Here is a 24,849-nt window from a genome sequence, read left to right as displayed (position 1 = left end):
GCCGGAGCCAACAGCGGGACAGTGATGTGACGGAATTGAGATGCCACCAACCCTAGCGCACACACAGAAGGGTCAGGATTTGCCACTCGAGATGACCAGATTAACAACTTTATTCTTCATCAACTACAAAAGGGCTGGTGTTGTGTTCCAAACGGAGAGTTGGCAGGCTGAGGCCCACAGGGAACTCGTGTGGTCCCTGTGGAGGACAGTGAGACGCTGCACTCGGTCGGCCCCTGCGGGCCACACAGATCCAAAGCAGCCTCCTGAGCATGAGGACAGAGGCCGGGGCGGCCACAGCTTCCAAACACCCAGTGGTTATGCTCCCAGGGGCCGAGGAGCTCCAACAAAACGAGGCACCACCTGCTCGGGGGTCTACCACGGCCGCGCCCAGGAAACACCAGTCGCACAGCTCCCACCGGGGGCAGAGCAGGGCCGCTCAACACGGGGCCCTGATGACGAAGGGCTCCGTGGGCAGCAGCCCCGTAAGCAGAACGAGCCAAAAAGCAAGAGGGAAACAGCCAGGAGACAAAGGAACGGGCGGGGGCCGAGGATGCAGCGGAGCGGGAATGGCTGGGCCAGGGGCCAGGGTGGGAACATCCGCCCGCTGGCGGCACTGCTCCTCTGAGCTTGTGTCCCCGACTAGAACAACGGCACTACCACCACCTCCCAGGCTATGAAGCGAGGGGACACCTGGCACAGCCCCGCCACACGACAGACCTGTCGACGCCACCTCTCTCGAGCCTGACCCCAGCTCTGCTATGGACTTGGGGACCAGCCTGGATGTAAGCAGCGTGCTGGGCACATGAGGCCTCACATACATCCTCATTAATTCTGACCACCGGAGGCATTCACCTCTTGCCGTGGAGGCAACTTGTTCAGAGAAGGCTGAACTTGTCCCGCGTCAGAGCTGGTGGGGGAGCGTGGCTGGTGAGGCCACGCCTGCCTCCCAGAAGCTGGGCTCCCCGCCTGCCCTGTTCTCTAAGACCGGGGCTGGGCAGGCAGAGCACCAGTGTTCTCAGTGGCAGCTCCTCCTCCCGTCAACATGGACAAGCTTCCATGTTGTGTGCTGGTCTGGTCAGTCGGTGGCCATGGGCCGGTGGAAACTAGAATCAGCTGGGAGAGGGGCGTGAAGGGACCAGCAGTCTGGGAGCAGGACAGGAGAAGGGTTGGGGACAAGAGGGAGGCAAGGCTGAAGAAGGACCCAGCCAGCTGGGTGTCTGCCCCGGCCAGAAAAAGAACACACCTCTGCCCATTAGTCCACCCTAAACGGAGGGCTCCAGTCCACAGCTCAGCCAGGCTGGTTCAGGGCCCACACTGCCTCTGGGCCTGGCACCCCTCCCCCGCTCTAGGCAGTGATTCTCCCAGAGGGCTTCCTGCTCTGTGCAGGGCCTGCACCTGCCTCCCCCTATCCCAACCGGGGCTTCCAAACCTGGGGTTCAGGCCATTCCCTGTTGTGCTCCTGCAGCAGCCACGCTGGGGTGATGTGGCGGAGTTATGGTGGGAAGGAGGGGTTCCACTCCCAGCCTGGCTCAGAGGAACACCCCACCCCCCACCAAAAGGAGGTGCTAGTGAGCATGACCCTGAGCCGGCGACACCCGTCTAGGTCATCAGTGCCCCAAGACCCAGTAAGATTCAAGGTCCAAGCAGGAGGCAGCTCGGAGGCTCGGCAGAACCGCAGAGCAGGAGTTGCCCTGACCAGCCAGGCAAACGGGATTGTCGCCGGGGAAGGAAAAGCCACCAGCTGTCTCTGGGTCAGTGGCATGGGTTGGAGTTAAGGGCAGGGAGGACCCCACAATCCAATCGCCTCTCCCCTCCACTATCTACAGGTTACAATGTAAGAGCTTTTGGCATTCCTGTTTGGGGGTTTAAGGAGAAAGAGGGAGGGAAAAGAGGAAGCCAGCACTGTCGACCCTGCCAAAAGCCCCAAGTCCCAGGAGGAGGCTCCGGCACAGAGCAGCACTGGGAGGGGGCCGTCAGCTCCTCACAGCCCTCAAGTTCTCACAGACACACGCGGACGGACAGCTCCTGGGGGCCGGGGCCAGCCATGGAGGAGGAAAGGAAGAGAAGAAAGACGGCCAGGGCCCTGAGTGGCCATACTCCTGCGCACGCACACACGCACACACACGCACACACACGCACACACACGCACGCACACGCACACACATACGAGAGAAAATAAAAAGAATACAAACTAAGGGCCCAGATGTACAAAAACTGAGTGAGGAAGAAGGCGGGCAAGAGGGCGGGAGATGGTAGTGCTCCGGAAGTCTGCCGTCGTCCTCGGCCTATAAATTAGAGCCCCGGGAACCAGGGCTGGGGAATGATGAGGCTCCGGCTGTGGCCTGGGGAGGGTGGTGGCTGCTCTGGCCCATCGGATGGAGCGTGGCCAGAGCAGGAGAATCCCTTGGGTGGGAAGGAGAAATTCAGCAGCCACTGGCAGGAGTCATGCAGGCCCCCTGGTTCTTCACCTTGTGACGCTGGCCCCCTCGCCGCCGGCCCCCACTGCTGGGCTTGAGCTGAAAGAGAAAGGAGCGTGAGGAGCAGCGGGCCACGGGGAACAGGGAGGGGAGCAGGGAGGGGCAGCGGAGGAGCAGGGGCAGCAGACGACGAGCAGGCAGTGTGGTCCCAGCCTCGCCTGAGCATGGCTCTGCTGGTCAGGTGGAGCAAGGGCCTGCTCTGCCTGCCTGCTGGGAAGGTGGGTCACGTGGCAAGGGCATGAGAGCTCAGAGAAGCACAAAGGAAGTAGGAACCACACCTGCCACCACTGATAGGAGGGAAGAGAAAGGAATGACGGAGCCAGAGGAAAGCTATGGGGAGAACAGAAAGAACAGGTGCAGCAAAAGCTTCCGTCCCCAGAGGCGGGTCGGCTGGAGAAAGACTCTGAAAGGGAAGAACCCGGGACAGAGCTGGCAGGGGATGCTGAGTGACAGCCACAATGACACAGGGCCAAGGCCACCGGCCCCTCAGGAGGTGTCATGTTGGGGGAGGGCACAGGAGAGACTCTAAGGCAGAGATTTTCAAACCTTCTGGACTCGGCACCCTCACCCTCACATATCTATTCTTACTAGGAAAGGGGACTCGGAAATGTGGGAAACTCTCAAATGCTCATCAGGACCAATGAAATTGCTCCTATGTAGGCCACAGCTCCAAGTTTGAAAAAACGGCGCCTTCAGAGGCCAACAGCGCATGCTCAGAAAGCACCTGCGCCTGGGGCTGTGGAACCCGTCTGTGCAGACGTGGCAGCAGGCAGAGGCTGCCGGGGCTCTCACACGTCACCCTGACTCTGTGACAGCCACACCCCATCGCCCTGCCTGCACCCGCCCGAGGTGGTCAGGGGTCCAGGACGGCGGGGAGGCATGCTCACCGTTGGCTGGAGACTGCTGGACGCAGCTGACTGCGCAGCCCCCAGGGAGCCCGCTTCGTCTCCAGGGGGAGGCACCCCTACGGACGGCCCTCCAGGGGGGCCCCCATCTTCTCGTTTGGTCAGGGGGCCTTTTTTCGTTGACTGCATTTTAATCTGCTGAGGCTTGGAGTTCATCGGGGAGTTGTTGGTGGTCTGGAGGAGCTGCAGGAGCCAAGGGGTGAGGATGAGGCTAGAGCTGCAGGCAGTGCCATCAGCTCAGCGGCCGGCTCCCCGCCCCCTCAGGGACTGCTCACTCCCAGCCTGGCTGGTCTTGGGGGGGCCCAGGTGTTCTCTCCCCATCCAGAGCTCCATCTTATCCCCTGTTCTGGCTGTTCTTCTCTCAGCCAGGGATCCTCAGCCCCTCCCACTCAGCCCAGCTCCCAGACGGGGCCCTGCCTGCCAGAGCCTGGTGAGCTGAACTCCAGGCTCCCATACGGGCTAAGACTCCTCAGAACATCAACTGCATCTCCAGCCCTAGGACCTTGCGGCCCCTGGAACCAGAGTCTGGGCAGGTTTTAACCTCAGGCCCCAGCAGTGACTGTCCCAGCAGCCGGAAACATCTGAAACATGGCTATCACCCGGGAGGAATGCCCTGGTCCAGCTCTCCCGAGGCAGGGACTGGAGCCTAGGCCCCAGCAGGTCAGGAAATCCCGCAAGGCCTCTCCAGAAGCCCCTGCTGTGCTTGCGGGCCAGTGGCCCTGGTGTCTGCTGGGGGCAGGTGAGGTCTGCCCAGCCATACCTTGGTGATGGTGCCCACAGCCTTGGTGCGGCCTTCCCGGAACACCAGCCGCTGGTCTATGTGCAGGTACTCGGGGGTCTTGATAAAGCGGAAGTGCACCGTGGCCTTGTCCCCAGTGCGTAGACAGTCCTTGTCCATGCTCAGAATGGTGGCCGTCTGCCTGATGCTCCCACAGTGCACTGCCAAGGGAGCCAGGGCAGACAGGCTTGAGCCACCAGTAGCCTCGGGGCAGGGAGGCAGAGTGAAAGCATGAAATACGCTTGAGCTGCGGCAGGCTGAGCCTGGGCAGGCCAGGGGAGCCGAGTGAGCGGAGGCTGCACTGAGACCTGATCGTGCCTCGAACTCACCTACCTTGTCCTCCAGTTAGACCCCACCTGCCCCTGGGCCCACGGTCCTGGTTCCTGAATATAGGGCACTGTGTTTGCATGTGTCTCTCTAACCTGTTGGCTTCCTGAGGGCAGGGCCCTTGCCTATCTGGCCTTTGTCCCCAGCACCTGGCAACACCTGACACAGAAGCGTTCAGCAGACACCGAGCAGGCACACAGCCGGCACTCGGTTTGTCTGCAGGACTGAATAAACGCTACAGCCGTGGGCGGAAAAGGCAGCATCACTAAGCAGGAAGGAGACCTCCTGGATGGAGTTGAAACTTTTGGGTTCGGGTCACTGGAGTACTTTGTAAAAGAGCTAGAGTGGGGGGGCCTCCTGGGCTGGCAACCCTTTAGACACCTACCCATGGCTTGGTAGCGTGGGCTAATCGTGGTGGGGTGGTGGAGGACGAGGATCTCGGCCTCAAATTCCCAAGATGCTTGGGGATTCAAACGCGGGGAAACCATCACCATGCCCTTCCGGATGGATGAGCGCTTAATCTGAAAGAAAGAGGAACCCCAGACCTCAGGCACAATGTGCCTTCGGCTGCAGCCCCTGGCTCCCAAGGACTAGCCGACCTTCTGGGAATGAGGACCGCCCACTCGGCCTTGCCCTCCCTGCACCTTTTAGCTAGGCAGCTTTTAGCTAGTCAGGGTCATGCAGGAAGCGGCATTTCAGCGGGGCCTTCAAGGATGGGTAAGAGTTAAGTGGGTGATGAGAGAAAAGGCAGGTAAGCAATGGGTGGAAGGAAGGAACAGGGCGAGTATGACATGACGGGGGTGGGGGTGGGGGGGGAATAGAGACAGCCTCATGTTGCTGGCTAATTTGGTGGGCGGAGAAGGTAGGTGATCCTAGAGCTAACCCTCACCCCATTCCTGGGGACAGGAGGCGGAATGGGAAGAGGCGTTGGCATGGACCCCAATGGCCCTCAACACAGCAGGGAGATGCCTGTCTGACCTCACCACTGAGCTCAGGACACCCTGCTCAAGCACTGGAGGGAGAAACAAGCTCAGGAGGCAGCAGGCCTGGCTCAAGTCCCAGCTCTAGCACGTACCACCTGTGCACTCCTGGGCATGTCACTCAGGCTGGCTAAGCTCCGTTCCTCCTCTGGAGGTGAGGTCAGTAAGCTCTGGCTTGCAGAGCAGCCATGAGGACCGGAGACAGACCCGAGCCTAGTAAAACACGGACTCTCAGGGGAGTTAGAGTATTATCGACACTCACCTTCTTCAGCGCAAAGGAGGCTGTCTGGCCCCCCCGCACCTCCTTGACAGGCATGCGCTTGCGATGGATCGACTTCACAGCAATGGACAGGAAGTTACCCAGAGGATCTGGGCCCAGCAGCAGCGTGTCATTCAGCTTGATCAGGCCCCTGAGTGTTGTCCCTGACACCACTGTCCCCACACCCTGCAGAGAAGACCCTGGCCCAGTGAGTCTATCCCCACTCAGCCCCTTTCCACCACACACCCAACCCAACGCCCCTTGTGGGAAGTGCCCGCCCAGCCTCCCGCCCTGCTCGCCCAGAAGCCACGCACCGGCACAGAGTAAGTGTCATCAATCTGAAACTCAGCCGGCTCCTCCTCCCGGTAGCTGGTGCGGGGGGAGAGGAGGTTGAGGAACATCTTCAGCAGATCTAGGTTCTCGCCCGTAACGTTGGAGATCTGGAATATCGGGCACATCCTACGTGGCGGGTGAATAAAAAGAAAGACAGGAGCTCAGGAGGCCAGCCTGCCTGACAGGATGGGAGCAGCAAGAGGGCTCCTGGGAGGCCCACGGCCCCTCATCCGCCTCCCCTCTGGCCCGACTCTCAGGCCTTCTCCTCGTACTCAGCCTTGTCTCTAAAATCTGTCCCCTCTCTCCGTCCCTCTTCCACTGACCTATTTCAGGCACTCACAACTGCTTCTTCCTAAAGTGCATGCATACTTGCTTAAAACCCTCAATCCTCTTCCCATTACAGAGAAAACAGCCGGCATCCCTCCTCGCAACATCCGCAGGTTTATTTCTCTTAAATTCCTATATTCCAGCCAGACCAGAGGACTTACTTTCTTCTAAAAGCTTGATTCTTTTACGCTTCCTTGTATTTGTCCACTCTGATCCTCCTGCCTGAATTGCTTCCCTCTTATCCAACTACCAAGCCCTCTCATCCTTCAGGGCACGCCCAGTGCTGCTTCTTCCAGGAACCCTTCCTAGACGGGCACTCGACTCCTCTCAGCTCTTGAACTTTTTGTGTCACTGTTACACGTAACTATGTCTGACTTGCGGTCATTTCTCTCAGTGGCTCTGTATCTCCTATCCAGGGTTAATCCAACTCCTGGAGATCAGGAATTATATATCCCCATAGCTCCTAGAATAGGGCCTGCACAGAACAGGCACCAGAAAAACTCAGTGAATTAAAATGGGGGCAGCTGCCGAAACCGGTTTAGCTCAGTGGATAGAGCGTCGGTCTGCGGACTGAAGGGTCCCAGGTTCGATTCCGGTCAAGGGCATGTACATTGGTTGCGGGCACATCCCCAGTGGGGGATGTGCGGGAGGCAGCTGGTCGATGTATCTCTCTCATTGATGTTTCTAGCTCTCTATCCCTCTCCCTTTCTCTCTGTGAAAAATCAATAAAATATATTTTAAAAAAATAAAATAATAAAAAAATAAAATAAAATGGGGGCAGCTGCCCTGGCTGGTGTGGCTCAGTTGGTTGGGCATCGTCCTGTGCACCAAAGCTTGGTTCGATTTCCGGTCAGGGCACATACCCAAGTTGCGGGCTCAATCCCAGGTAGGGGATGTGCAGGAGGCAGCAGATGTTTCACTCTCACATCGATGTTTCTCTCTCTCCCTCTCCCTTCCTATCTCTCTCTAAAAACACACACACACACAATTTTTTAAATAAGATAAAATGGGGGCAGCTGAAATGTACCCCCTCTGCTGGTCAAATGGTGGTACTGAAGACACTGTCAGGGCAGAGCAACAGGCCAAATGCCAGGGTCCTGTACTACAGACCAAGCAAGAAGGCAGATGGCTCTAAGCAGCCCCAAGACTTTGGGAGAAGGAACAGAGTTAACAAAGTACAAAGAGTATCTCTGACCAAGGAGCTGACCACCTTGAAGACAAGGCTAGTGCCCGAGTCAACTCTGAAACCTCAATGCTGAGATGAAGAGCCTGGCACACAACAGACATCCAAATATATTTATAGAATCACAGGATATGTTAATGAGTAAAGGCCTAAAATGACTTGTGACTCGAGAGTTTTTGAGAAACAACAGTATAAAAATATAGAATAAGTTATAAAAATGGCAGTTTTCTATTACACAGGAGCCAGGCACAGTGCTAAGTGCTTTCCATAAGCCATTTCCAACCCCTACGAGAGCCCTACGGAGAAGGGAACATCATTCCCATTTCACAGACAAGGACACTGAGGTCTCAGCTGGGATTCCAACCTCAGCGAGGCTAGCTCCTCAGAATCTGAGGCACCTGCCAGCCTGGGAGACCTTGTGCTGAGACCACGAGAGTCCACTTCACGCCATCTGTGCCCGCCCAGAAGTGAGTGCTCTCTACCCTCTTACCTCTCCGAGCTGAAGTTGGAGGCGGTAACGATCACATCATCCTTGCTCTGCACCAGCACGGGGATCTTCCGGCAGCCTGGCGACTTCAGCAGGCGCTGTAACAGCTTCAGGGTTTCTTAAAGGGGGGAAGGAACAGAATTAGGGGACACAGGCTTCTCTATGGCCTGGCTTTTAGGGCAAGACAGGTCCACTCATCACTACTGCAAGCAGGAGACAGAATGTTAAATGCCACAATGCCTGGAGAAGCAAAAAGGAGGATCCAAACTTTGGGTGGATGTGTGCTTGCTAGAGTAGAAACAGAGCACGATGGGGCCTGTCTGCTGAGGTTACGAGTCTGAAACCCATTGGATTTCTTTCATCTCTAGAAGACCCGCATCCTGTAAGTGATGGGGGAAGGTGAGAGGGGTGGTAGGGGCGTCTATAGGGACAATGTTCTTCTCAGAATGCTCTGCTTCCTGGGGAAAGAAGCATCTGACAAAAGGATCTCTAGGCCATTCAGACACCTGCAGAGGTCCTTATGAGGCCCTCCCAAAGGACCGCTCTCCATTTCTCTCCTCCCATCTGCAGCAATGAGGGAGAAATGCACGAAGGCCTAGTCCTGCACCTGTTTTGAAGCCTTTGGTGCTAAAACATTATCAGCCTGGCCGGCGTGGCTCAGTGGTTTAGCATCGACCCTGAACCAAAAGGTTACCAGTTTGATTTTCGGTCAAGGCACATGCCTGGGCTGCAGGCTCGATCCCCAGTAGGGGGCGTGCAGGAGACAGCTGATCTTTGATGTTTCTCTCTCGTTGATGATTCTATCTCTCTATTCCTCTACCTTCCTCTCTTTGTAAAAGAAATCAATGAAAACATATTAAAAAAACAAACAACAACAACATTACCAGACCCCCTGCCCCAATGTTGCCACATACATCCAGCTTACATGGTAAAACCCAACCCCTTCCGTCTGAGGCCATCTGGAAAGAGGTGCCAGATTAGAGGCCTCAAGAATCCTGCATTTGGAACCAGAAAGAACAAAGTGCAGGGGGTGATTCCAGGCTATGCTCAGACCAAGAGCTGAGCAGGGAGAAGGCAGAAGGTTCTGGGCTGATGGGAAACTCAGGCGAGGTCTGAGCACAAGATAAGGAAGCTGAAGGCTCTGGGCTGAAGCCCTGGCAGCAGACCACCAAGGAGCCACAGGGCGGGCAGCCCCGAACAGAGACTGCTGCTAGCTGGAGGCTTCACTTACCTTGCAAGATGTTAGCAGGACACATATCAATCTTGGTGACCACCACAAAAACAGGCACATTGAGTGCCAATGCCAAGCCCAGGTGCTCCTTGGTCATCCCCACGATGCCAGCATTGCTGCCCACCTGCCCCAACACAGAAAGAACTATCAGGGCAAGGGAGACAGAGGTTGCTGCTGGTGGCACAGAGACTTAACGACCGCTGACGGGAGAGCGCGCCCATCTCTGAGGCCGCATCAGAATTGGACGCAGGGGCACAAGTCTCAGGCCAGGAACTAAACGGCTACAGATGAAAGCTGGGCTCGGCACAGATTGCTTTAACCCGATTCAACATTGTGGGCTATCAAAATCTGAGGAGACTTGGAAACAATAAAAGACAAGTCCACAGAGTACGGAATCTCGGAGTGAAGGTGAGGGAGGGTGGGTGGGAGGGAGATAATCAACCAAAGACCTTGTATGCACATACACATAACCCATGGACCAGATAGATAATAGGGTGGTGAAGGCCTGGGGGCAGGGGCAGGGGCAGGCTGGAGGAGGTCAACAGGGGGGAAAAGGGGGACATATGTAATACTTTCAACAATAAAGCTTTATTTAAAATTCAAAAAAAAAGACAAGCCCAGACAATCTGGGAAAACAACAGGTCATCAAAGTGAATTCAGTTTAACAACCCTGTCTCAGTGTCCCCATCTATAAATTGGGGGGATAATATCCACTGTAGAGGGTCACTTGAAGTTTAAATGTCATAACATGTCAGAGGTCCAGCACACAACTAGCATGAGTTAGGTGCTCAAGCAAAGGCTGATGTTATTACTGTTACTATTCCTTCCCATAATAAAGGTTTTTAAACATCACCACAGAGGCTGGTTAAATGAATTAGGCACATGCACAAGTGGGCCAGCCGTACCAAAAAAGAGGAAACTTACCTCCTGATGTGGGATAATCTCTAAGATATGATTTTAAGGGGAAAAAGCAAGATGTATATAGCTCACTACCATTAAAAAAAATGGTGAATGGGTTACTGTTGAAAAAAGCAGATGTACGACATTTGGGAAACATCTGAGAAATATAAATACTTCTGGACTAGATACTGGAGGATTTAGGGAGCCCTCGTTCACCTTCTTGGCTGCAGTAACAGTAGGAACCAGTTGTTACTTTTAGGAGCTGTGTGCTGAAGTACTTGGGGGCGAAGAGTTGAAATGTCTATAATCTACTTTCAGATGCTTCAGGCAAAAAACAAACCCACACACATCCATCACATGTACAAATAAGTATAGCAAAATGTCAATTGTTGAATCTGAGTGGCGAGTTTACAGTATTCATTATACTATTCTTTCAACTTTTCTGAATGTTTGAAATTGGAGGAAGAGAATATACACACTTTTGCTGGTATGATTACGAATATCTCTGGATACATGAGAAACTGGAAATACTACTTGCCGCTGGGTGGAAACTGGACCGAGTGAGGAAGGGAGACTTTTCACTATAAGCCTTTTGGTACCTTTTTATTTTTGTATCACATAAATGTGTTATTTACTAAAACAAAATAAAATTAAAATCGTTATGAGATTTGATCATGCCAGTTCACAGATGAGCCCAGTGACACAGATGTCCCATACCTGTGCTTTCACCTACAAGACACTGCCCCCATCTTCCCTCCTAATTTTTCCCATTCCCTCCAACCTTTCCTATTCAACCCAGACTTGCTTTAGTTCTGCCCAACCTGGAAAAGAGAGAGCTCTATTGCTTTGACGATGCCCCTACTCTCCTGGAAATAGACTGCCATAGAATAATAATAAAACATTTCATTATTTTCTACAGAAAATTTTAATATTTATATCTGGCCCAAAAGTCAGATAATATTTAACATTTCATATGGGTGAAGATGTTTCCAAAAATTGGCCTTTCTCACTGTAGCTCAGTTAGAAAAGTGCTCATTTTAAACTGACTGATGTCTATACCTTTCTTTTTTTAAAAAAAAATACATTTTTATTGATTTCAGAGAGGAAGAGAGAGGGAGAGAGAGATGGAAACATCAATGATAAGAGAGAACCATTGAACGGCTGCCTCATGCACGCCCCGCACTGGGGATCAAGCCCGAAACCTGGGCATGTGCCCCTGACCGGAATTGAACCCGGGACCCTTCAGTCCACAGGCTGACTGAACCGGCCAGGGCTATACCTTTCTTAATACCACCCCCAAATGCCCCAAGGACCATCCATTGAAACCCCTTCTTGGAGGGCATGTTTCCTTAGCCCAGTCCAGGCTGGTAATGGCCCCTTGCAATGATCAAAGATACAGGAAATGAAATCACACTGCGATCCCAAGAAGCCTGGGCAGAGAGCCCACAGTGTTCATCCAGATGCCCCGCCTCTCTTTAGTCTGAGTCTGGGGAGACTTCGCCTGAGAACCTGTGTTTGTGGGACAACTTGATCGAGTTCGCTCTGAACAGATGCCTGTGTTTACTACACTTAATGCAAGCAGCTGGAGGGCCTGGGATATGGGGAAGGGCTTCGAGGACCTGCCGAAGGAAAACGTGCTTGCTTGTTCTGTCTGTGAAAGCTGTGAAGCTGCCACCAAGGTTGTGGGCCTCACAGAATCCCACTGTCCAGGCAGGAAGATCAAAGGGACCCAAATACAAGCTTAGCACCATGATCCAACACAGGCCTCTGCTCCCTTTCCTTTTCAGTTCATCTACATACATGAGCTGCTCACAAATCTATTCCTGCCAGGCTGTGAGCTCTCCGGAGCCCAGGCCGGCCGTTCACTGCTGCATCTCCAGGCCGGCAGGGTGCCAGGCACGCAGCATCCTCTCAACAAGCACACTCATTCCAGGCTCCGGAAGAGGCCACCTCTCAGGCGCCTCTTGACTGCTGTTTGTGCTCTCCTCCATTTCTTCCCCCTGGCCCCCCTCTCTGAGGGTTCCACCTGGTGCCACCTCCTCAAAGTAACCCCTTGAGATGACTGTAGAGCTCAGAGGACCCTGGCAAAACTTGTCACCCTTACCCAGTGTCAAAGCCCCAAACCAACGGGCTTCAGCCTCAGAACAATTCCAAACCCGTGCACAGAGCCACACCCTCCACGGTCCGTGGACGCCCGCCCGGGAGCGCCGCACTCACCATGAGCATGCAGAAGTCAGGCAAGTGGCCCGTCATGCCGAAGACCGTGGTCTTCAGGTACTTCTCGTGGCCAGCCAAGTCGATGAAGGTAATCACTTTAGTGGATTTCTCACAGATCTTTGTCCACTCCAGGCTGCCGCCGTGGCTGTCTGGCTTGTTCACCACATTGCCTTCGCTGTCAAAGCCCAGGATGTCGTTGCCCACACTGCTGGTGCGACCAGATTCGATCTCATGTTTGTGGCGGAAGAGTTTCTGGCGGGCAAAGCCTCGGCCATTGTCCAGCTCCCCGTGTGTCAGGACCCCCAGAAGCGTGCTTTTGCCAGCATCCACGTTGCCCACTACTGCTACCCTGCGAGTACAGGAACCCAGACATCCACGTGAGAGTTAGTGGGTGAGACGGGACACCCACCAGCGGGGTCTGTAAGGACAGGCTTGCTCCTGAGCCTCTCCAGCTCACTGCCCCTCCCACTCCTGGGTAAGCCCGTGGGAATGTGCCTGGAGGTATTCTCCAGGGAGCAGAAAGGGTTATTCAGGAGGAACTGGGCTCCCACCAGAGTGGCTTTCTCCTTAACTCCCACTAGCTACCCCAAAGCTGCTGGAGAGGGGTCCCAGAGCCAAGAGAGGCACAAAATGCCTCCTCCATCACCCCGGTTTCTAGACTCACAGGCCGATAAGAAAGAAAATGCAGCCACAGAACGAATGGCTGGCCTCTCTCCCACTCTTCCCAAGTGGAAATATTAGGGATGGGGAGGTGCAGAAACAGCGAAAGGTGCTATGGTGTCTCTGGACACTCTTTCCATGACTCAGCAGGGAAGGGGTGAAGCTGACAAGCTAGGTGTCAGAGGCTCCATCACGACTCATGCTGCAGGGACTCCTGAGGCCTCCTCACCTGACCTCCAGGAAGTCATTGTCTCCTACTCGCTTCCGGACCAGGTAATCACGCACACGGCCCCCAGCTTCTTGACGTTCCCGCAGGAGGATGACGTCGGCCTCTATCTGTTCGGCCATGCTTTTCACTGTGGCGTAGGAGGCCTCCATGTCAGCTTCACTCAGCCCGTACTCAGTCCCATCTGGTGACAAGAGCCCAGACATCAGTGTTCCTACAAGCCAGACAGTCTAGCCCTAACGAAGGCCCACCCCAGGCACCAGAGGACATGGCTCTCTCTAGCTGACACTTTTAAAAAACTTGGGCACACGCAGAGTTAATAAATAATAGTGCCACAGGCCTCCCCATTAAGCAGGACACTCATTAATTCATTCAATAGTAATCACTGAGACTCTTCCTGGGTTTTATGCCAAGCCTCATGCTGAGTCCTGGGAATACAGGTGCCCTTAGCGAGCTCACAGCCCAGTGGGAGAGACAGGAAATTAATTAATGGCAATACAACGTGAATATTATACTATAGAACTGGACAAAGAGAATGTAAAGTATGAGCAACTAGGCTGCCTGGGGAAGCGGAGGGCAGCTTTGCAGGCTGCTGGGCCTCCAAGTGTGAAAATGGGCTTGCAGAGAAAAGGAGGAAAGGTGTCCTAGGCAGAGAGGCTAAGCATGGAGCATGGCAGGTCACAGCACATTCAGGGGCCAGTAGCAGCTCGGTGTGCTGGGGAGCAGGATGTCAAGTGGCAGGAGACCACAGAAGAGGTGGAAGCGGTTAAGCAGACAGACATTAGCAGCAAAACACATTATGCACCAGGCAACGGGAAGCCTTGGGGGTTTAGGCAAGGGAGTAACATGACCCGAAGATCTCCTGGGCAGCGGTAAAAAGTGTACACCGACAAGTGAGAGACCGGAAAGGGGGAGCCCAGTTAGGAAGTCATTCTCATAATCCCGGCAAGCAATGATGAGGACAGGAGACAAAGGAAAATGGGGGGAGAACTTAAGAATGATTTTAGAAATAGAATTTTGACTGAGGTAGCTCCAGTGAAATGTCTAGCAAATAGATGGAAAAATGAGTCTGAGCTCAGGATGAGGAAGGGAGGAACCAATTAACCAATCATTTATTGAGAGTCTATTTATGACAACTCCCATCAGCGCCTCCACTTGATGTCATAATTTCCACAATCACTCCTTCAGCTTCTCCTCCAGCCTCTGTCTAATCCGCCAGCATGGGCCTAATCTCTTTTACTGCCTCCCAAACACCTTCTCACACCCTCTCTTCCTCTTCCCCCTACCTCTCCCCCTATGGACAAGCTCAGTCATTCCTAAATTAGGAAAAGGAAACCCATCCTCACTTCCCCTGCTTATCTCCTGAGCGACCATCTCCTCTGTTCCTCCTTTTACCACCGAGCATCTCAAAAGAGTAATTGAGACTTGCTGACTATCACCGTCCTATCCTGAATCTTATAACTCTAGAAGAAACTAGTTTTCAAGTCCTCAATGGCTTTCTAACCCCTCACCCGATGCCCCTTTCTCAACCACAACAGTATTTGACACTGCTCGCCTCCCTCCACCCTGCTTGCCGATGCATGAACTCTCCTGATCCCCCTCCTCTCGGGTTCCTTTCTCTGTCTACTCTGAGGCTCTTCCTGCTCCTGTCCTTAAAAGCCAGGCTTTTCCAGTAGTCAGGCAGTGGCCCTCTTCTCTATCCTCTGAGCATTCCCCTTGACTATCTCATACTATGGCTTCAACTGTCATTTAAAAACCTACAAAAAATCAATAAATAAATAAACCCTTTCATTTCTAACACTGTCCTCTTCCCAGGACTCTAGAATGAATTCCCAATTGTCTGGATGACTCTTGGAAGCCTGATGTCTAAACTCAACAACCCAAGCCCCTCCCTTTAAACAACAGCACAAAAACTAACACCATCAGTAAGTCACTTTAGTCCTCACTGCAACCCTCTGAGGGCATTCCTCTTCCCTTTTAACAGCGGGGTAAACAGAACCCAGAGAGGACTCGGAGCTGGCAGAGTGCCGAAGGGTTGTGTGAGCTTAGGTCTTCTGATTCCAAACCGAGAGCCTTTTCCTCTGGCAAGGGTTCCTCTTAATGCCAAACCAGTTCCTCCTCTTGCCTTCCCTATTTCTGAAGACAGCGCCATCCTCCCAGTCACCCACGCTGAATGCTCCACTCCAGTCCCGCTGATTCTGGCTTTATATCTGCCCTTCTTTCTTTGTCCCTGCTCTACTCTTTTGGCCAACCCAACGCCACAAGTCTGCTTCAGGCCCTGATTCTACCTCAGTCACCACAACAGACCCCTAACTGTTCTTAGCAAATCCAGTCTCTGTTCCTCCAACCCATCCTGCGTAGACACAAGTCCATGCTCCTAGACAAAGAAGCTCTCATGTTGTCACGTCCTAGCCCAGTGGTCGGCAAACTCATTAGTCAACAGAGCCAAATATCAACAGTACAACGATTGAAATTTCTTTTGAGAGCCGAAAACCGACTTCTGCGCATGGGCCATGAAGTTTCACTCACACTGTACGTGCGCGCCCGCACATGGTATCTTGTGGAAGAGCCACACTCAAGGGGCCAAAGAGCCGCATGTGGCTCACAAGCTGCAGTTTGCCGACCAACTGTCCTAGTCAAAGCCTGGGAATGGCTTCCCAGGCCCAGCAGGTTCAGTTTCAGTTCCTTAAAGGCCTCCCCACTGACTCCACACCCCCTCCTCAGTTCTGTCCCAGTGCAAGTGACCCGGTCACCATCCCCTCCCCAGGTCCCCTGCACTTCCCCAGCTCCACACCTTTGCTTATGTATTTCCTATCCTACAAAACCCACCAGCACGTCTCCTACCTATTCTGCTCACGTACGGCATTTCCCACACACTACATCTTGTGGAACAGTGTTCTGGATGCACGTCTTCCCTCCCTCTACATAAGCATCTTCAGGAAAGAAGTCAAACTCAGACATTCCCTGGATCCCCCATGTGGGATGCCTTTCCTATATCAAGTTCTCAGTGTTTGTAAAATGCAAACCACATGAACAAAGAAGGAGCAGCTGGGCTGAGGAGTTTCTAAATGCATGGCCAACTGAGCTCTGGACATCTGGGCCAGAGAAGAACTTGCTGGAAGTGTTCCTTGGACAAGGCCTGCCAATCCTGCCATTCTTGCCAGATCCCCAAATTCTAGCCACCGTTTCTTGATTCTGACACAACAAAAAGCAATGTTTTCAAGTCCTGTTCCACACCTGGGGGCGATGACCAATACCACCTTGTCCCTCCAGAGCTCCCAGATGGTACAACGCCCTGTCATACTCCCCTTCTCCAGCAGGCACTGCAGTCCTCACTCGGTAGAAGTGGAGACAAAGGCCAAGGAGAAAAGCCGCAGCGGTCCAATCACTAACGGCCACTGTTCACCCACACCTGACCCTCAATGAGACTTCCGTCCTGCCACCTGACTTACCTTTTCTATATGCACTCTCCTGCTCAACGTGATGCAAAGGTTCTCCGAACTTTTAGGGTAAAAGCCTAAACTCTTCGGTATGGCATTCAAGGACCCCCTAACTGGCACTCCCAACCTCACACGCTACGCTCCTACTTTACTGGATCACCGCTGGCCCACCACATCCTCCACACTGGCCACTGCCTCTGTGCCTGTGGCCTCCTCCGCTCACTCACTCTGCCTGCCTTTACCCAGAAAACTCCTACCATCCTTTACAACCAATTCAAGGGTCACAGCCTCTTTGAAGCTTTTCCTGACTCTCCACCAAGACTTAACACTCTTCCTTTGTTCCCTGAACTTTTAATACAGGACCTGGCTCTTAGAAAGTTGTAACTTAATATCTGACAAATTAACAAGATTCTGCCCTAACCGGTCTGGCTCTGTAAATAGAGCGTCAGCCTACGGACTAAAGGGTCCCGGGTTCGATTCCAGTCAAGGGCATGTACTTTGGTTGTATGCTCAATCCCCAGCAGGGGGTGTGCAGGAGGCAGCTGATGGATGTTTCTCTCTCATCGATGTTTCTAACTCTACCCCTCTCCCTTCCTCTCTGTAAAAATCAATAAAATATATTTTAAAAAAATAATTAACAAGATTTTTTTGAAAGCAATCTCATGGTAAATCAACTAAGACCTGGAACCCTTAAAAAATTATTACTGCAACTATTAATAGTAGCTAACATTTATATAATGCTTACTGTGTGCCAAGTGTTAACCTTCACCATGACACTACTACTCTCCCCTTTTTAAGAAAAGTTAGAGCCAATAGGCAAATTCAGACCTGCCAGACTCCAGACCCTGAACTAACTACTGGGCCAGATTGTCCCCTTTTATAAGATCAATCTTAAATTGGGAATGTATACTTAAAGAGCACATTCCTCTATACTGCTTAGAATGTTTAATGCCTAATTTATTCATACAAAATTTCTCAGAGGAGGGTGGGGAAGGATGTCATTATCCTCATTTTACAGGCAAAGGATGTGATCAACAGAGGTGAGGCGCCAGGCACACACAGGAAGCAGGTGCTGAAGCCGACCCCTGGGCCTTGCATCTGGTTTAGTCCTCTGTTTGATGTTCAGCTTGTTTAACTAGTAATGACCTCGAAATAATTCCAGCAGGAAGGAGTCACTGTGAATCTAATAACACCCAGTTGATAGATGCAAAGATAATGCCTGGGTGTGGAGATGTGTTAATGAATGTTTGACATCTTATGCTTTGTCATGAACGGGTTAATTAGTTGTCAGCTGCCAGGGTACAGGAAAATTCACCAAGAGTCCACATTAAAGAACTGGGGGCAGAGGAGGGTGTGTTAGGAATCTGGGTCTTCAAAGAACAGTCCCACCACTTGTCAAAATTGATCTAGATGTGGTTTCTTCAGTTCTACAAGCATGAAGTGGTCTCTGATGGTTCATCCTATCACAGCAGTTCATCCTATCCTGACACAAAGGTTTCAAAAGGCTGGCAGTGATCCCCTAGTCACCAAACGAGTGGCTTTTTCTGAACCCAACTCTCCTTGCTGTCTCTCTAGCACTTGACAATGCTAACCAACCCCCTCCCTTTCTTGACATGCAAAGGGTGATAAGACCAAAACCAAGCGGTGGCAGCAAAGATGGAAAGGAAAGGATAGATAAGAAAAACATTTCAAAGGAAGGCACAGCAGTAATTGGAGATCAAGCCCTTCTTCTTTGTGTCACTTTTGAGCATTTCTAAATACTGTTCTCTACTGAGGTTATTTGTATATATGCTATCTTTCCTCCTTGGGACAGAGACCAGATTTTAGTATCCAAAACTACTTTGCAACAGTATCAAGCCCTTAGAAGAGACTTAATAGGTATTTGCCAAATAAAGAATGATATTGAGATCTTCTCCATCTTAAACTCAGTCAACAAAAGAATTATTATCTGCCTTTACAAAGCCTACATTCACAAAGAGAGCTGTTCCTTTAATGATACACCAAGCCCTACTGAGGCTTCCTGCAAAGATGACAGACAAGTTCTGGGACAGGCTAAATTCATAATCATTAACAAGCCCAGCTGTCATTTCAGCACAGTGTCATAATGAAGATGAAGGAAGTAGGCCTTGTATTGCAAGGATAAAGGAGGAATGACTGGGGGTGGGGGAGAATACCCAAGACATAATGTGGGATTCTGTTATGGAAGCTGCCTTCCTCTACAACAGCCCCATTACAATGGAATAAGCAGGCTGGAGTACAATAACCAGTTCCTTCCAGAATGCTACCAAGTCTACATGTCTGATGGGATCTCACAGGGAGAAGAGAGGGCTTCTGTTAGCACAACTATCCACACTGCGTGGTCAGTGTGCAAGACTGAGTGGTCAGTGTGGTGTGGGGCAAGACAGCCTTGCTGAAGAGAAGAATTCCGGCGTCTCCTTCTTGCTGACATCAAGAAGGATCACGTAAGTTCTCTGCTGAGCAGACAATGAGTAGCAATGGGCTCTGTAAAGTGGGCTGGAGGGGAAGACTGAATTCTAGGCCTGTGGCTTGCTCTATACCTGGGACAGGAGTTCCCTTGCTTTGTGCTTCATTCCCCTTTATGCAAATGGAGGCAGAAAAGAAGCATCTGTAAAACCGCTTGGAAAGTGAATCTTTCAAGTCAAGCATATTATGACCAAAAAGGTGGGAATTAACATTATCACATGATGCTTTTATATCCTCCCAAACAGTTCTGCAGACACTGATCAAGAAAATGGGTAAAAGATGGGAAATGTGCTCTAAATAATTTTTAAAAAATAAAGTGAAAGGAAAACTATGCTCACCTGATCCCTGCCCAATGACATATATGGTCTCTCCGCATCCCTCGTCCATCCTCTCCCACATCTGCCGAAGTAGGCTGTCATACTGCTCTGATGTAGGGCTCACTAGAACCAGCTAGAAAAGAAACCAACAGCCTTAGGACCACCCTTACTAGAAGAGCACCACAGCCAAAGGCCCTGACTGAACCCCAGGCACCCTAATCTAAAACAGCTACAAAGCCCCCTCATGCCCTCTGCCACTCCTGAAATAGCCTTTGAGCCTAAGGCCTTATATGAGTTGAGTTTTATAATGTACTAAAATGACTAGTCTGAAACACCCCACAGAAAAGAGGGTGTGAGCAGCCTGCCTCCAGCTGCTTAACAGGAGGGGAAGGACCAACAATGACTGAGAACCTGACATTGTGGGTAGAAATTGATGAGCAATGCTTCACACCCACATGCCAAAGTCTTCTATCTACAGCTTGCACCTCATAGGACAAAGCTCTCCTATACTGCCATGCCCTCCACCCTAGACCAATGGTTGCCATAATAACAAAAGAATTCTGTTCCATTTTGCCTTGGCTATCTTGTTGTTGTTTTTTCTTCATCAACAAAACACCATTACCACTAAGATGGGCATTAGCACGATCATTTTACAAATCTGTGACAATAACATTAAAGTATCAACCACTTATTTGGGGAGGGCATTTAACAATAGCCATTCTCTAACCATTCTTGTGTGACCTTGGACAAAGAGCTTAATCTCTCTCAGTCTCATTTTTTTCAATCTACAAAATGTAGATAATACCACCTGCACCTTTAGGCCACGTCACTGTAAAGACCAAATAAGGTAACATGTAAGCATCTAGTCCAAAGCTCAGTAAGTGGTAAGTACAGTTTTCTTCACAAGCATTCAAAAAAAAAAAAACCTTCTTGGATGAAACTAGCCACTAATTATTTCTCACTTTGGAAACTTTCAAAGCCTTAGATCTCCACATATAATTATAGCAAGTGCAGAACTTACAGCTTCTAATCTTTTTCTCAAGACTCTATCAACTCATTCCTTTTCTCTCTCTAAATGGTCATTTTTCTTTTCAATATCACCAATATTTATATACATACAGTTTCTCAACTTTAAGATAATGAGGTGGACTTCCCCAGCTATGTGATGAAGAACCACTTCGCTATTCTGGAACATTAAAGAAGGTGGCCAGGAAATGAAGATATTACTCTCTTTGCAACACTACCCTGCAATTTCCCACTGTTTTCAGGTTTCTTCAGCAACCTGACCATGAATTGACATCCAGCTGGTCTGCTTGAGTCAAGCACATCTCTTACAACTCTCCAGTTGACTCATCAGAGCTTGTACTTGTAACCTGAGTGCTGCCTGGGTCTTTTGCATCTTGTCACACTGCCTCCCACATATCCCCAGACCTTCCCTCTCTCCCAGCGTGGCCATCCTCCTTATGGCATTAGAGGCACCAGATACGACCACTGGCTTCTAAGAGCTCAGCTGCCACTAAAGAGAGAAAGAGCAATTGAAACTTGGTTGCTGAGGTTGCAGGGGCAAGTTTTCTCCAGTATGGGCCAAGTTTCATGCAATTTTGCCACCAAAGACTGTGTAAGGTCACAAACATCTCTATTGCAATTTTCCAGCAACAGGTAGGAGGGGGTATTGGTGTTCTATCTTCCATCCGCTGCTATTAAACTGCATAGGGAATGATCAGTTCTTCAGTTCACTTCATTTACTGAATAGTTATGTATTAGGCACCATACTAGGTGTCTTATATGCATCTCTCATTTTTACAACCATCTGTATGTAAAAAATCATGTAGCTGAAGAACTGAGAAGCGAAACTTTCCCAAGGTCACAGAGCCTTTGTAAGTGGCAAGGCAGGAAAAGAATCTGTTAGAAAAACAAAATTCAACCAAATAAACTTAAAGATCTAATTGGCTTTATGAGTGATTCATGAATTGTGCAGCATCCCACCTAGTAAGTAAGAGACCTGCTCTGAGTAGTACAAAGTGGAAGATTCTTATAGGAAACTGGGCCAGATAAGGAAGTTATTAGCACCCCTTGGCAATGGGCAAGGAGGCACATGATTGGTGGGTGTTGCTCTTATATCAGTCAGGGACAAAGTTAGTTCATCCTAGCTCGATGCCTGTGTTGGTGGCCAGAGCTATTCATGCCTGGGGCACATAAAATTATATGTATATATAAAGTTATTAGCAAAAGAAAAGATTGTTTCAGGCCAGCTGACCAATGTTGGTGGGGAAGGGTGGCAGGGGGCTCTTATAAAGGTTACCTGTCTAGTGTCCAGGAGGAAATTACAGTCCAATATTCCACACCTAGGAGGGGCTGAAACTGCAATTAAGTCTTGTATTACTGTCAAGGGAGCAAGTGACACTCCCCCCCCCCCCCCCACCTCAGGCCTGTTTCTTTTTCTTTCTTTTTTTTTTTTTTTTTTTACCAGAACCCAACCTTGTCTGGCTCCCAAGTTAGCATTCTTTCCCTTCAGCGCCTTCAAAACACAGTCACATCTTATACTTAATTTTCAGCCCCCACAATGCCAAGCAGAAGGTCAGACCTTAACTCCTGCCCACCTTCTCAAGAGCTCAGAGGACACGATTTGAAACGTCCTTCATTACTGCATTCACACAAGTTGTGGTTCCACTCCCAGGATGGCGAGATTACAGGTCAGGTCCATCTTTCAATTTTGTTTTGGGTGGATTTGCCAAGTAGACAAAGCTCAGACATCCTTCTCCCCGACTGAGCGACTACTTTCTGTTTCCTTTCCCGACACCAGGAAGAGACGCCTCCCCGCTTCGCTTCGGACGACCCGATCCGCCCGCGCCTCCACTCCCCCTGCCCAAGCCACCGCCGACGCTCGGCTGCCACGGCCAGTCCAGAGGGCCCCTCTCGGTATCGGAGGAGGTGGCACCGTGCGGGGCGCTGCCGGTGTCGGGCACCCGAGTTCCACGTGGCGGAGCCGCGGGGTTGTGATCTCCCCGGGAGCCGGACGGCGGGAGGCCGGGTCGGAGCCGCTGGGAGAAGGACGGCGGTGCGGGGCCGCACGGGGCCACCCATCGCCCGGGAACCCCCGGCACTGTCCGCACCGGCAGGTGGGCGGGCTCGGCCCCTCCCGCTCCCGCCCCCGCAGTCGCCCGGGAAACGGCTCGGCCCACCTCCGGGTCCCCTGGGCACCTGGTCCCATTTAGCGCCGATGCCGGCGCCCGGGCCTACCTTGTTGGTGAGGTCCAGCTCCGGCTCGCCATTGAGCGCCTCGCCGTCCTCGCTGCAGTCCGAGTCGAAGCCGTCGTGGAGCCGGGCGGCAGCCGCCGCGGCCCTGGCCGCCCCCGGGGAGCTGGGCTCGGGGGCGAACATAGAGGCCGGGACCGGCGAGTCCATCGGGGAGCGACTCCGCTCCGCCGCCATCTTTAATAACTTAGGCTAATTCGTACCCGGCCTCCCGGCCCTCCCCTGCTCATTTGCCTAATCTATGCGTGGCCCCGCCCCACACCTCATCGGAATAATTTATGCGCAACTTTTTCGGCCGCGTAGAGGGCGACACCTATCGCTAGCTCAGAAACAATCGGCCAGGCTTCTTAGCCACCAATCGCTGCAGCCCTTTCAAGTACCTAGTGAATAATTAATGAGGCCCAAACCCCAACAACAAATATCTGAGACGTCACGCGCCCGGATAGCAACTTGGGCGGGGCAGCACTGTGTCCACGCTACCAGCCGGGAGCCTTCCCGCCAACGGGAGCAGCGGAGAGTATGACTGACACAGTAGCCATCCAATGAGGAGAAAAATACACACAACGTTTACCTTCACCTATCTTCCCTCTCCTCGTTTCCAGAGGCGGTGCTCAACTTCCAAATCCTACGGCAAAACAGTCGGCGCCAGAGCCTTCGGATGATGGACAGGGGCAAGGCCCAATCCGGTCATCGGATAGGTCCCGCGCCTTGGGCCACCGCCCACGGAGATAGTAAACTGCACCAGGCGCGTCCCACTCAACTCGGTGACTCAGGGCAGTCCCTGGAAGACCTAGGTCCGGTCTGCTGGCAATCTCCAGGCAATTTTGATAGTAGGATTGGATCGATGCCTGGAATACTATAGCAGCCAGAGCGAGGCAATTAATGAAACGCTGACCTTAGGGAGAATTCTCCATTCACTGTCTCTGCGGAGAGAGCAATTACGCGACCAAAAAGATGCAGCAAGCTTAACAGAAGCCAGAAACACCTGTTAAAAAAGAAATAGACCCAAAATGGAGTCACTGTGGTAAGCTTCACCAAGACTCAGTATGCAGTTTCATTCTCTCCCAGGAGTGGAATTTTATTTTTATTTATTTATTTTTAAATATATTTTATTGATTTTTTACAGAGAGGAAGGGAGAGGGATAGAGAGCTAGAAACATCGATGAGAGAGAAACATCGACCAGCTGCCTCCTGCACACACCCCCACTGGGGATGTGCCCGCAACCAAGGTTACATGCCCTTGACCAGAATCGAACCTGGGACCCTTGAGTCCGCAGGCCGACGCTCTATCCACTGAGCCAAACCGATTTCGGCAGGAGTGGAGTTTTAAATCAATCAGCCTGCAACTTCCTGATCACTGGTGAGGTAAGCTGCCTGAAAAGATCCCTCTGCCTTCTCCCAAAGGAAGGTGACCTAGTCTGAAACAACCCATTCTTTTAACCTCCTTGACCCACCCTCCTGCCTATAAAAACCTTCCGTTTTGTACAACTACTTGGGGCTCCCTTCTGTTTACTAGATGAGATGCTACTGCCAATTCGTGAATCATTTAATAAAGCCAATTAGACCTTCAAATTTACTCGGTTGAACTTTTGTTCTTTAACACACCTCACCACATTTATGAACTGTGGAACTGAGATCTAGCTAGGGTCTGTTTAAGGTAGTTTCCTATGGATGATTTTTTTCAGTATCACCACTTGTGGAAAGCCCCAATCCAAAACACCATCAACCAAGTTTTAGTATCTTGAATTCCTGTTTCAAAAATCCGAAAAGCTTGATGGAATTAGGGATTAGGCCACTGGTCCCAGGGAGCAAGCAAGAAAGCAGCCACTTGAGAAGGTAACATGTCCAAGCTTTAGGGTTTGGAACACAGGATTTAGTGAACAAAAGGCAGGATTCAAAATGGCTTTCAGTTTCGGTAAGGAAAGCGGCAACCTCGTTTTGTTCCTGTTTTCAAGTCTTATGTGTACAAACACCGCTGGGAACCCAGGACAAGAAGTCGTCCAACTCCAAATGTCTTGGTACTAGTTCTTCGAATGTGTTCTTTCCTTTGTGATTGGCTAAGC

At 51.4% G+C, this 24,849-nt stretch overlaps 1 protein-coding gene and 1 non-coding gene across 3 annotated transcripts; one reads left to right on the top strand and one right to left on the bottom strand.

Moving 5' to 3' along the window:
* Window positions 1-2,122: 2,122 nt before the first annotated feature.
* Window positions 2,123-22,963, bottom strand: GTPBP1 (GTP binding protein 1). Of its 2 annotated transcripts, none has more exons than XM_054719536.1 (12): window positions 22,772-22,963; window positions 19,553-19,664; window positions 13,294-13,474; window positions 12,405-12,753; window positions 9,288-9,411; window positions 8,060-8,174; window positions 6,041-6,185; window positions 5,730-5,912; window positions 4,873-5,008; window positions 4,143-4,321; window positions 3,365-3,565; window positions 2,123-2,516 (listed from the first exon to the last, which is right to left on the bottom strand). In XM_054719536.1, exons 1-12 carry the CDS (start codon window positions 22,961-22,963, stop codon window positions 2,424-2,426), a joined length of 2,010 nt encoding a protein of 669 aa, XP_054575511.1. In that variant the 3' UTR covers window positions 2,123-2,423. The 2 variants fall into 2 exon arrangements, with proteins under 2 accessions (XP_054575511.1, XP_028005790.1); XM_028149989.2 differs by lacking the exon at window positions 22,772-22,963 and adding an exon at window positions 22,132-22,762.
* Window positions 21,600-21,730, top strand: LOC114232720 (small nucleolar RNA SNORA48). The gene has a single exon (XR_003618810.1). It is a non-coding gene; the product is annotated as a small nucleolar RNA SNORA48 (small nucleolar RNA).
* Window positions 22,964-24,849: the final 1,886 nt, after the last annotated feature.

The sequence above is a fragment of the Eptesicus fuscus genome, chromosome 7 (assembly GCF_027574615.1).
Source record: "Eptesicus fuscus isolate TK198812 chromosome 7, DD_ASM_mEF_20220401, whole genome shotgun sequence".
Taxonomy (NCBI): Eukaryota; Metazoa; Chordata; class Mammalia; order Chiroptera; family Vespertilionidae; genus Eptesicus; species Eptesicus fuscus.
This window is presented reverse-complemented; position numbering and strand designations above follow the sequence as displayed.

What these genes read in the sequence shown, in the direction of transcription:
- GTPBP1 (XM_054719536.1), bottom strand. Translation starts at nt 22,963, where the DNA reads ATGGCGGCGGAGCGGAGTCGCTCCCCGATGGACTCGCCGGTCCCGGCC. An exon ending in TGTCATTGGGCAGGGATCAG is followed by an intron (nt 13,475 to 19,552) that starts GTGAGCATAGTT and finishes TCTTGTCACCAG; the next exon opens with ATGGGACTGAGTACGGGCTG. An exon ending in TCCTGCTAACATCTTGCAAG is followed by an intron (nt 8,175 to 9,287) that starts GTAAGTGAAGCC and finishes CCCCCCTTTAAG; the next exon opens with AAACCCTGAAGCTGTTACAG.